This window comes from Lepisosteus platostomus, chromosome 2, assembly GCF_059453375.1.
Source record: "Lepisosteus platostomus isolate fLepPlt1 chromosome 2, fLepPlt1.hap1, whole genome shotgun sequence".
NCBI lineage: Eukaryota > Metazoa > Chordata > Actinopteri > Semionotiformes > Lepisosteidae > Lepisosteus > Lepisosteus platostomus.
In genome coordinates this window covers 12,434,364-12,447,241 of record NC_142612.1, presented here as the reverse complement: position 1 = coordinate 12,447,241, position 12,878 = coordinate 12,434,364, and the positions used below count along the sequence as shown (strand labels likewise).

Below are 12,878 nucleotides of genomic sequence, written 5' to 3'. Positions count from 1 at the left end.
GTAAGGGATTTGATTGATATCTTCAGAAGTTTAGTATCATATTCAGATATGCACCATTTGTATCTTTCTTTTCCTAAATATTAACCCAAGAGTTTTTGAATGGTTAAGAAAAGATGGTGCCTTTCATAATTTTGTAGTTTGCATAATCTCGAGGTTTATCTTTATCTTTACAGTAAAGCAAAAGAGATGTACAGAAAAGAAACAGTAAATTTCGTTTTATGAAGATGTAGTATAAACTTGAGTTAAAAAGGGATTTGAAAGAACTAATTGATTTGCGAGGTGTATTATGGGCTGGGTGCTCGTGGTTGCTGGATTGCCTTGGAGCATCAGAATAGAAAACACAATCTTGGCAGTGAGTGGGCATTGAGTGGGGAAAAAGGCGAATGACATGTACAGTAGTGTCCAGAGATTTAATGGTTCACTGATGCTAGTCAGGAGCCAAATCATCCCAAGTCCTTAAAAGGAAAGGAGCAGTATTTTAAATTTTATTCTCCGTTGTCAGAAGATGCAAAATGTGTGTAAAGTTAAAATGTTCAGCTTGTATTGCCTTTGAACCTTTTTTTTCCCCCTGAATATCGTTTTGATTGAGGGAATGTTCTACTGTCATCTTTAGGAGCCAGTTTACCTCTTTTGCATTTTGATTTGAAATGTGTTGATCTGTGGGCAGTCGGCAGCAAAGTGATACTGGTAGCACGTTTCTGGGCCCTACATCCCCCCACCCACCCGTTGGAGAAGATGCCAGCCCATCGCAGAATCATAGAGTAACCTCCCTGCCACGGTACTGCCCAAAGCATGATCGTGTATTTCTGATTCTACCTTGCCTTTTTTTTTAATTCCTTTTCCCCGTAGCTGTACGCAACAGGCTATGGCGCAGGAGGAAGGCTGGGGATTGGCGGCACCGAGTCGGTGTCCACGCCCACTCTCCTGGAGTCCATCCAGCACGTCTTCATCAAGAAGGTGGCTGTGAACTCCGGGGGCAAGCACTGCCTGGCCCTCTCCTCGGAGGGGGAGGTGTATTCCTGGGGCGAGGCCGAGGATGGCAAGCTGGGCCACGGCAACAGGAGGTGAGCGTGGAGAGGCACACGATGGCGCAATGCTGGACTCTCTCACCAACTGATGAGTGAGGCTCGATGTACAGGGGTACTCTGACTTTGTTACTCATACTTTCCAAATTCGGAAATGAGTTCAAGTGATGTTTTGTTGATAAGAATGAATGTCCCCGTTTTGTCTGTCAGTTTGAGTTTGAGTGTACATAGGAGATTTTATCAGGATTTTAAAAATGAAAAGGGCTGAAGTTTATGGGTTAAATGGCGAGTTTTCAGGTTGAGTCCTTTGTTTTACGAAGTGTCTGGAGCCCCTGCTCCTACCTGCCTAGTATGTTATTAAAATTGTGATTATTTTATTCACTTCTGAATGGGGCTTACTGAAGTACACTTTCCTATGAGCCTGTGTTGCGAGTGTTGCAGTCCTTCTGACGAAAGGTAATGCTCACTGTAAGAGATTAGTCTCTGAGTAGGTCTGAGGCAGTTGTCACTGCAGACAGAAAGCTGAACATACAGTGTTGTGAAAAAGTAAGTACATCCCATGAAAAGGTTTGTCTCTTTTTATATTTTTATACAAAAGGATATTTGATCATCATTTCAACAATGTTGATGGATAAAGGTGATCTAATTTTAAAAAATAACATTAATCAGATTTTGCACTCATTTGTCCTATTTAAATTAACAGAAATGCAATTTCCTTGTGCAGAAAAAGTTAGTACACCCCTACCTTTATCATTGCATCAAATGCCTAAAATTAGAATCAGGTGCACCAAAACAGGTGCAAATGATTAGAACATAAGAGTAACAAGATTGTTGATGCCTATGACTCTGGGAAGGGTTTTAAAGCCATTTCCAAGCAATTTGTAGTCAATCACTGTCCGAAAGATCATCTACAAATGGAGAAAATTTTAAAACCCTTGCCAGTCTATCCAGGCCAGGTCGTCCCACCAAATTCAGCCCAAGAGCTGACCGAAAAATGCTGCAGGAAGTCTCCAAGAACCCAGTGTAACATCAAGGGATTTACAGGCAAGTCTTGCCTCAGTCAGTGTCCAAGTGCATGAGTCAGCCATCCGAAAGAGACCGCACAACTTTGCCATACATGCAAGGTCAGGAAGAACTGACTGAAGTTTGCCAGACAACACCTAGGTGAAGATCAGGACTATTGGAACAATGTACTCTGGGCGGATGAGACAAAGGTAGAGCTGTTTGGCCAAAGTGCCATCATTGTCATGTTTGGCGAAAATCAAAAACTGCCTTTGACCAAAAGAACCTCGTACCAACTGTAAAGCGTGGTGGTGGGTTTGGGGCTGCTTTTCTGCCTCAGGGCCTGGCCAGCCTGCCATCATAGAGTCAACCATGAGTTCTACATTGTACCACAGAGGACTTGAATGTGAGGCCATGTGTCAAAAAGCTGACGCTGAACCTTAAGTGGACCTTGCAACAAGACAGGGACCCGAAACATTCAAGCAAATCCACAAAAGAATGGCTCAAAAAGAAGAAATGGAGGGTTATGGAATGGCCAGGTCAAAGCCCAGATCTTAACCCCATAGAAATGCTGTGTGGGGACTTGAAGTGGGCAGTACATGCAAGAAAGCCCTCAAACATCATACAGTTTAAGGAGTTCTGTAAGGAGGAGTGGGCAAAACATTCTCCAAGTCTATGTAGGAGACTGATAGACAATTACAAGAAGTGATTTCTGCCAAAGGAGGCAGCACCAGCAGTTGAAGCTAGGTGGTGTACTTATTCTTTCAACAGCAGACAATTGCATTTCTGACTTTTGAATAAATGATTGCAAAGAATTTTCATTATTTGTTAACTTTGATCACCTTTATCAGTATTGCTGAAATGAAGATCAAATATCCATACAGTAAATGCAAATATGTTGAAAACCACACACCTTTTCATGGGGTGTATTTACTTTTTCACAGCCCTGTAAAAGATCTGCCGAGCTCTCTGTGCATTACTGATTTGAACCACTAGAGGCCAGTGGCGTCCAGCTTTTTTTGAAGTGTGCGGTTTGGGGTTTCATTACATTTTAACACCCTAGGAATTCATGAAGTAGCCCTGATACCTGGAATTTGTTGATTTATATATATTTTAAGTAATATCAGTGATTAGAGGAAGAGTATTACAAATGTATTTTTTGTTTGTAGGGTATTTTGTACTGTTCTTGGGAATAATGGTATCTTTGTAGATTTCTAATTTTAAAAAATGCCAACGCTTCTGTTTCCTTGAATGTCCCCAGCCCTTGTGACCGCCCCCGTGTGATTGAGTCTCTGAGAGGCATCGAGGTGGTAGATATCGCCGCAGGGGGCGCTCACAGTGCCTGCATCACGGCCAGTGGGGAGCTGTACACCTGGGGCAAAGGTCGCTACGGGCGCCTGGGACACGGAGACAGCGAGGATCAACTAAAACCCAAACTGGTGCGTGTCTGTCCTCTCGAAGAAACCAAATGCTCGGCACTTAGTGAGGAGAGCTCATAAACAATAAGAAGCTGGCATTGCATCTTGAAGAAGAGGCACATGAAACTCAGCTGACCATTCAGAGCTTCACAACATTTAAAGAGAGATTTCAAAGTATTCTCAGTGCTTGGTGTTAAAGCCTCAAAAGCCAAACTTGCTCCCATTGTAATGTACTAAAGAAGTGATTTATATTCTCTCCATGCAAAAGACTAGCTTTATTAACTCCCAGAACAGATTGCATGGCATTTGCACTGTTTGCCATGACCTTTAATAACCTGTCTTGCCGTCTGCGGAGAGACAGAAGGGGAGAGCCTTTTGAGAGCGCTTCATCAATATTCATTCTTTGTTTGCATATTCCATATAGCGCTAATCTGATTCTAAGGAGGGACATCTTCGATGTCTAGAATTTTCCCTGTGTTCAGCTTTTGACTGAACATGTCTTGCATACCATACCAAGTCTGCTGTATCTGTCATTTTGGTTTTTGCAGTCCTGAAAAACTGGGCAGCACACAAGATCACAAACAGGCTGGCAATAGTCATGGACTCCGTCGTAATAGGGGAAAATGCTGGTGTTTGCAGAACATAGGCCTGTGGGCTTGAGTAACTGGGGTTAGTGTATCTGAAGCTTGTTTTCTAGCTACAGGAGAAAGTAGTAGAGAATTTTATTGCCATTTGTACAGTGGAATTCTTATTTGTGCTGATCTCTCGGGACATACACAGTACAACAGACAACACCACACAAGGATAGGACATTACAAACAATAAATAATAACAACAACAGGAACAGTGACTATGTGCAGTAGTACTGACCTGAGCGTAGGAAGTACAATCGCCGGTTGTCGCTCTGCAATACCGCGCGGGGCCCCGTACAGCGGCCCCCTGTGGGGCCCCGTACAGCGGCCCCCTGTGGGGCCCCGTACAGCGGCCCCCTGTGGGGCCCCGTACAGCGGCCCCCTGTGGGGCCCCGTACAGCGGCCCCCTGTGGGGCCCCGTACAGCGGCCCCCTGTGGGGCCCCGTACAGCGGGCGCCGCTGACCCTGCCCGCGGTCTCCCCAGGTGGACGCCCTGCAGGGCCACCGCGTGATCGACGTGGCCTGCGGCAGCGGGGACGCCCAGACGCTCTGCTTGACGGACGACGACACGGTGTGGTCCTGGGGGGACGGGGACTACGGCAAGCTGGGGAGGGGAGGCAGCGACGGCTGCAAGGTCCCCATGAAGGTAGGGGGGCCGCCCAGGGTTTTCCCGCTTTCGACACGATCCGGGCGCTTTTCAGAAACGCCAGCGCCAACGTGGTTCGTCGTTTTATTACTAAATTCTGCAAAAATGAAGGTACCGTCCACACTGGCAAAAGGAGAAGCTGTACATTTTTGACTTGCTGAACTTGCACTAGCCGGTCCTGTTGCGAGTTAGCCTAAGAGAACAGCAACTTCTTGACAAGTTAAAACAAAGCATCTTTAAAACAGGGTTGTGTTCTTAATGACAGAAAATGCAGTTAACGGTTTGATTTTGAGTTTTGGGCTCATTCATGTGAACTGCACTGGAGCAATTTTCCTCTCTTCTGCCGGAGATTTCACTCTTGCTGGGTCAGTAGTCCATACTAATTTTTTTTTCTTTTTCTTTTATTACAGATTGATTCTCTTACTGGACTTGGAGTTATTAAGGTCGAGTGTGGCTCTCAGTTTTCTGTGGCATTAACCAAGTCTGGAGCTGTTTATACATGGTACGCTTAAAGCAGATTGTTACAGTATATAAATCTGTGATAGTTAGACATAACGGTAGTTGTAAATTCAGACATAATGATGCTGTCAGCAAAGGCTTTTTGTGAAACAATCCGAGTCATTCTGTTGAGCTCCGCGAGAAAGTACTGTGAAGCATCAAACTTGTTCTTTCACCCTGGAGTCTTTTTTGCTTTATTACACCAAGAGCATTTTGACTCCTGACATTGCTGTTATTGGGTGTTAATCTTAATTTTTCAGGGATACATATTTACAGTGCCATAAGCCTTATCAATTTCAGGCGAGGCAAATAAACACAGAACCATCCTGCTAATCCCGTATATGGCTTGGATTATGCAGTCCACTGTTTGCATGACTGCTTATTTTAAATAGGGAAACCCAGATAAAGCTCTGCAGGGATCTAAGAGAAAAAGAGTGACCTTATGTAGCTCTGAACGGAGACCTACAGTAACTCTGAACTGAAAGGAGAATATTCTGGTAGTATTTCACTCTTGGCTTCAGCCATTCAAATCCTCCTTAACTCTGGTGAAAGTTTCTAAAACTCGTGGCCAAGCATCATACCACATACAGGTGAATACATTTTTATCTGGAACAAAGTTGAGGTTAATCTTGTGCTGAGAATTTTTCAGATGTCTTCTTGTCATCATGGAGTTCACCTCTGTTCGTTTTGCAGCCTGCACCTTTAGACTGGCTCTTCGCTGGAACTTTATTTCTTGCCTTAAGTCACGCTTTAAAAAAAAAATAATACAGTTGAAGAATGTAGCTTCATTTCCCGTGCGCTGTCTCGCCTTCCAGGGGGAAAGGGGACTACCATAGGCTGGGCCACGGCTCTGATGATCATGTGAGGAGGCCGAGGCAGGTCCAGGGCCTGCAGGGCAAGAAAGTGATCGCCATCGCCACGGGCTCCCTGCACTGTGTCTCCTGCACTGAGGATGGTGAGATGAGAGCGTGCGCACACACGAGCAAGCGCTTTCCTCGGCCGCAGTGCCACGTATAATCCTCCGTCGCCTCCAGCCTGTAGTAAATATTGAATGGGAATAGCATGGGAGCCGCTCATTAAGCACGGAGCGGTGAATGGGGTGATCAGCTGGGCGCTGTGGTAATGTGAAAGCCCCTTTCGCTCCTCTGATTAATGCGGAGCTCTAGCGTTGCCTCGTTTGCGCTGTACCGCAGCGCTGTCCAAACTTGTCTTGGGAGGTTTTTTTTATACACAGTTGTTTTTTTTTTTTTTTTACTTTGTAACATTTGTTAGTCGACTGTTGAACCACTTATTCTTACAGCACCGATTTATCCCTGGGCTTCATTATGGCATCTTTGTGTTGAAAGTTTTGTATTTATGAATCCATAGCAGACAGTAATCATACGCCTAGAAAGGATATATTGCATTCGTGATTCATTTACTGCTGCTCTCGTTTGGGCGGAAAGAGTATTCGGTACGTTTTAATTAAGTCTGTGCGATTAAATCTTTGTTTTTAGTAATAGCAAAAACAAATCTCCTATGCAATTTTCTGTCTCCGCTTTGGAGGATTTGTGCTCGAGAAGAAACCTTTTTCAAGCCTTATCTGAAATTAAAGTATAAAAAAACAAGCAATAAAAATCCATTCTTCAACCAGTAAATTATGTCATTTATAATAGCTGTAAATTTAGAAAGATTCCTAGTCGCGCCGAGCTGCAAGTGCAGTCGAAGCTCCGCTCGTGGCGCCAGTGGCAGTGTTGTCAGGGCAAGGTGACGCTCTCTTGTCTGAACCAGGGGAAGTGTACACGTGGGGAGACAACGACGAAGGGCAGCTGGGAGACGGCACCACCAACGCCATCCAGAGGCCTCGGCTGGTGGCGGCGCTCCAGGGGAAGAAGATAAACCGGGTGGCCTGCGGCTCAGCACACACTCTGGCCTGGTCCACCAGCAAGCCTGCCAACGCTGGCAAGCTGCCTGCTCAGGTAGGCTGCGTCCCTGAGGAACATGTCAGTGTTGGCGAACGGGAGAGAGTTATCAAAACTACGGATGGGACGAATTTGTTGAAGTGAGGAGAATGTAGATGCTCATCCTAGTTTTCCTCTTTTTGGTTATGTGTGTATAAAGCTCAGTGATGTAAGTATCTTAAGACTGTAGCTAGATTGGGGCTCTTCAGCCCTGTTCCTGGGTTTAGAAATCACCCATCTCTAAAGATTGACTGCATTTAAAAGGTATTGGTCAATTAAGCAAGTAATTTGTTCAGTTGTGAGGGCTGGACCATACTTGGGTTTTTGTTCCATATCGTTGAATGCGTGCTTGATCACTGATGCCTATATAATTCTACCTATATAAATCTGCTTGTTCAGGATAGAGCACCAGTATTTGAGGCCTCCATTGTAGGTGAGCATTCCCTTCTATCTTTCAGGTTCCCATGGAGTACAATCACCTCCAGGAGATTCCCATCATTGCCCTGCGGAACAGGCTGCTCCTGCTGCATCACATTTCCGAGCTCTTCTGCCCCTGTATTCCCATGTTTGACCTGGAGGGACGCCTGGGGGAGACGGGCCAGGGGCCTTCAGTGGGGTTTGACACACTCAGGGGAATACTGATATCGCAAGGCAAGGTGAGGAGAATCATGCCACCCACATAGCCAGAGGTTAACGCTTCTGAGGTACTAATAGGACTTGGAAGTACGAAATGAAACTGAAACATGAAATGAGTAGGATGGCAGATGAAGAGTAGCGGTCTGGGTAGAGAATTGCTGTGTGAATAATGGTTCTGTTAATAACATTGAACTTGCTGCTAGGGCAGGGCAGTAAGTAGGGCCCATTTTGATCTCAAAGTATAGTTCTTGTAAATTAATGCAGCATCAAGTCTTGAATGAAGTATTGAAATGATCTTTCTGGCCTATATTTATAAAAATGTATTAAAAAAAGTCATTTGGGAGTTTGCTGCTTACAAAAAAACGTCATTCAGTTAACACTGTTTTTTCATCGAAGATAATAGATGCGTTACTGTGGAGCTGGTTGAATCCAGGCTTTTTAAAACCAAAGCACACGCATAAGGTCGTTAAGTGTCTGTTGTCTGAATATGATCTGAACCTTCTCTCCTAGGAAGCTGCGTTTCGAAAGGTGGTTCAAGCCACCATGGTTAGGGACCGTCAGCATGGACCTGTGGTTGAACTGAACAGAATTCAGGTAATGTGAGAAAGGCAGGTCCAAGATCTTGAATCTGCAAAAGAAGGACCAGTGGCAGCATTAAGGTCATTTTAAGAGGTTTCCTATTTTGTATATGAAATGTATTTGAAACCGATTTAATCACATCGCAATTCAGAATGATTATATCTTCAGTTACTTTTTCCATCTTCAGTTCTGTTTATTCCTTTGGAATTCTGTGGAAAACACTTTGTGTTATGCTTATGGTCTCTTCTAATCACTCTTGTACTGAACTGAAATTTTGACCTATGTATTTTCTAAAACTGCGGTTCACTTTTTAAGGACCTAAAAACATTCGTTACCACTGTTTTTTAAATGCAGCCCCGGTAAAGTTATTCGGTTGTCCTGTTCCCTGTAGGAGCGTCAGAGGTGAGACGGGGTTTTTAGAGAGCCAGAGGTTCAGTCAGCGGATCGAAGTAGTTCCCTGGGAGCAGCAGCTCGTGAATCTGTGCTGACTGCTGGTATTTCCCCTCTGTCTGACCAGCATAGCTCCTCGGCTTCTGGTGTTTTGCTCTAGGTCCCCGACTGTGCTCTACATGTGATTTCTTTCATAATGAAAAAGATTATTATCCATGTGTGTGAGCCTTCTTTATCTTCCCCGTGTTGTCAGATGAATTTAACTTTTCATTTTGTCTGTCTCGGATATTGCTTAATAGTGGTCCTGAATTCAGGCCACTGCACCTTGACCCCCACTAATTAGGCAATGTAACTGTATTAAGTCCTTGTTAGGAAACCTAAGGCAAGTGAAAGTAAGGCTGTGACATTAATATTTTGAAAGAAGAAATAAGCTACTGGTTTTCCACAGTTTTCTAAAGAACAGAGTTGAAGGAACTTCTGTAGCAGTTGTAAGTTTCATGTTTTCAGGCGCCTGTTAAATATGTAGAAATATGTAGAGTTTGAGAGGATAATGTTTGTGTATCATTTCAGTGGAGAATGCCGTAGCACTCTGTACATCTCCTGTACTTGGAGATCAGTGCTTGTATTGTCTGTGTTCTAGGTGAAACGTTCCAGAAGTAAAGGAGGTTTAGCAGGACCCGATGGCACCAAGTCCGTCTTCGGGCAGATGTGTGCCAAAATGACCTCCTTCAGCCCAGACAGCCTGCTCCTTCCACACCGTGTCTGGAAGGTCAAGTTTGTAGGTATGTTAACATTCAGCTTCATGGGGGGGGGGAAGAAAACATCTGTCCTTTAATGTCCCGAATCTGCTAGGAAGAGCATGTAATAAAATATCAGATGGACTTTATGGCACCTGTTATTCTAAGTTGTCCATCACTGCATTAGGCACAATTTACTAAATGTATATGAACTAGAACTTGGGATTATATTTAAAGACATAAGAAAAAGGAGAGCCCCACAGTGAAATTCATTATTAGCACCATTAACACAAAATAAGGAATTACTCGCAGTGGGTTTTTTTCATATTCTTTTTCTTGAGCCAAGACGTTTATCTCATTGAAGTCCATCCTCTGATCTCCGAGCCATTCAAGTACAACATTTGCGAAACAAATCTCCAAGGAGCTGCCTGTAACCTTGAAAGACTGTTTTAAGTAGCGTTGTTCCATTACGCCACTCTTGTGTGTGTGTGTGTGTGTTTGGGGGGGCGCTTGCAGGGGAGTCTGTTGATGACTGTGGAGGAGGGTACAGCGAGTCCATAGCGGAGATGTGCGAGGAGCTGCAGAACGGCCTGACTCCGCTGCTCATCGTCACCCCCAACGGAAGAGACGAGTCGGGAGCCAATCGGGACTGCTTCCTCCTTAACCCAGCCGCCAAGTCGCCACTGCACATGAACATGTTCCGCTTTTTAGGCAAGTTAGACCAGCATCAGGGGCTGAAGGGGGCGGGGGTGTGGGGGCAGCATGTGCCCTCTGTGATCCGTGTGTGTGTATATATATATGCTATTGATTTCTGTAGTTTAGAGTGATCGATCTGTATCTGTTGTGACCATTTTCTTCTCTCAGGTGTGCTCCTGGGCATCGCAATCCGCACTGGAAGCCCACTGAGCCTCAACCTGGCTGAGCCTGTTTGGAAGCAGCTGGCTGGCATGAACCTGACAATTGCTGACCTCAGTGAGGTAGCTTTTGTTTTTTTTGTTTATTTTGGCTTGTATGGGGGAGAGTAACTATGTGGTCTGTAGTAAAGTTATTCCTTTGTAAGATATTTGCCTGTTTCAATGGTCCAATTTAGAATGGCAGTGCCCGACTAATATACCCTAATAAAGGTGAAGCATCTGTTGGTAGCTGCTGACTTAGGCTTCATGTATGTTGAGTGCAAGTACAGGCCTATTAGAGGTTTCTCTTTCCCTTGTGCAACAATGAGAGCTGCTCAATATTCACAATCCCCACCTAGGTGGTCCATTGCTATTAAAACATGCCATAGCCTTGAAAGGTGCTCCTTTTAAGATAGTGAAACAGCAGATGCTTGTGAAGTTCAATCTGACAATGAGACTTGCCAGACTCACACCCCTCCAGGTGACAGCACATTGAAACAGTCTAATTGCAAGGCCCCTAACGATTATTCTCAAACCATTTGTCTTAAAGTTATCAGCTGTTGGATGTGTTCTTGTATTTTATGCAGAATTTGTTTTTGTTTTTTTTTCCATTTCATGTTCATTCGTCATCTGAGCAAAAATCACTATTAAAAAGATTTTCCAAAGGCAGTGGTTCGGAAATAGATTGATATTTATCTATGCTGGTAAACATTGTGCACTGAAGTGTGTTACCCAGATAAAGTTCCCAACCGCATTTCTTGTCATTTGGTTTTGTGAACTGAATCAGTTAATTGGCATGGAAAATGATTTTAGCAGAAATAGAATAATGTAGCGCTCATAACTGAGCAAACGGAGTAACAGGAAAGTAATTTCTGCAATTGAATCCTCCTTTGCTATTAAATATGAAATGGAAAATAAACAAATGACTTGTGATTTTAGCTTAAAGTGGTTCTGATTTTAAAGTATTACAAATAGGAGTTTCAGCTTTGTCATTTAAGATAAAGTAATGTGTGTCTTTAATTTTGTTGCCTGAGTTTGTGTTTTTGTATATTGTATAATGGCCATTTTTAAGTGCTTTGTAAATTGTGAACATCCACCACTAACTCTTGATACACCCTTTATGAAGTACTGTGCATGTTTATACAATGTTTTGTATATCGGAAATGCGTACAAATTATTTTTTGAACTGCCCTATTTTAAAGCCCAACACTAAAAAGAATCTTTGCTTTTTCCTGTGTGTGATGGTTTTTCCCTTGAGCTCATGATTTAATCATGAGCTTCCTAACGTGTTCAGCTAAAGTATTTGATCATAAACGATCTCAGTTAATGACTTCGCTTGTTACAGAGCCGGCTGTTGTTGAACAGTTTTGCCTTGAGGTATTTGAAAGGTTAACTGAAAGATACTTGCGCATGTGGCTTTTGAATGGTAACTTTTCAGCTCCTTAACCCTGATGATGCGTATTGTTAGCTGCCTTACGGAGCTGGTTGTAACTGGAGAGGATAGTAGGTTGATTGCCATTGGCTAATTGAATATGTAATGCGTCTGTGAATTTTTCCTCCAACAGGTTGATAAAGACTTTATCCCGGGGCTCATGTACATCCGTGATAATGAGGCTACAGCCGAGGAATTTGAAGCCATGACCCTTCCTTTCACTGTGCCAAATGCTAGTGGCCAAGACATTCAGTTGAGCTCCAAATATTCGCATATAACACTGGAGAACCGTGCAGAGTATGTGAGATTAGCAATAAATTACAGGTGAGTTCTAGAACTAGCGCTACACTTATTTGACAAAACCTTTTTTGGTTTTCTCAAGTACTTATTTTTAGCCAATTTAAGATTCTGAAGTCTTTTCTCTAAACACAGTACTTAATAATGCTAACACTGATTTCATATACTCTTAAGTGTAGACGATTATTAGATGAGTATTAAAATGAATAATAACTATGATACCTTTTCCCATTCAAATGCATAATTATTTGAGGTTTTGTGTTCGCATTATGAGATATTGAACTAGAATTTTGAAATACAAGATTATTCTTAGTGCAGCAGTTTCAGAACTGCTATGTTATATGATATGGTATGTAGGTAAATAATTTTAAGAAAATTGAATTTCTAGAAACATTCTCTGTTCTGTGCAGACATCCAGGACGCAGTGATTCCACTACAATGCCACTTCACACATCCTGGTTACTCTCTTCACTTTAGGATTAGGATGTTTAGGAGGCAGTTTGTGCTGCAGAAGACTTCTGTGTTTAGCAGCCCCCTTTTTTTTAATTTGCAATAAAATAGTGTGTAATGCATAGCATCACAATCACAGCTATCTCAATGCAGTAGGTTCACGGATAAGGGGAAGCATCGCCTTGTAAAATAAGAAATGCACTATTGAGTAAAGAGTAAAATTGACATCTTGCTGTCCACCTTCTATTGCAAAAAAAAAATAGCCAGAATCTTAGCTGACAATCAAAAGCTTGAATTCATAGA

The 12,878-nt window shown here is 43.2% G+C and overlaps 1 protein-coding gene across 12 annotated transcripts in view; it reads left to right on the top strand.

Annotated features, from left to right (window-relative positions):
• Positions 1 to 12,878, top strand: part of herc2 (HECT and RLD domain containing E3 ubiquitin protein ligase 2) — an 80,385-nt gene that overhangs the window by 63,696 nt on the left and 3,811 nt on the right. For all 12 annotated transcript variants that reach the window (XM_088598442.1, XM_088598386.1, XM_088598404.1 and 9 more), the window contains 12 exons: positions 850 to 1,064; positions 3,289 to 3,466; positions 4,562 to 4,723; positions 5,134 to 5,225; positions 6,037 to 6,176; positions 6,992 to 7,179; positions 7,620 to 7,817; positions 8,308 to 8,391; positions 9,407 to 9,548; positions 10,020 to 10,214; positions 10,368 to 10,480; positions 11,962 to 12,152. In XM_088598442.1, coding sequence (XP_088454568.1) covers positions 850 to 1,064; positions 3,289 to 3,466; positions 4,562 to 4,723; positions 5,134 to 5,225; positions 6,037 to 6,176; positions 6,992 to 7,179; positions 7,620 to 7,817; positions 8,308 to 8,391; positions 9,407 to 9,548; positions 10,020 to 10,214; positions 10,368 to 10,480; positions 11,962 to 12,152 — 1,898 coding nt within the window. The remainder of the gene's footprint in view (positions 1 to 849; positions 1,065 to 3,288; positions 3,467 to 4,561; positions 4,724 to 5,133; positions 5,226 to 6,036; positions 6,177 to 6,991; positions 7,180 to 7,619; positions 7,818 to 8,307; positions 8,392 to 9,406; positions 9,549 to 10,019; positions 10,215 to 10,367; positions 10,481 to 11,961; positions 12,153 to 12,878) is intronic.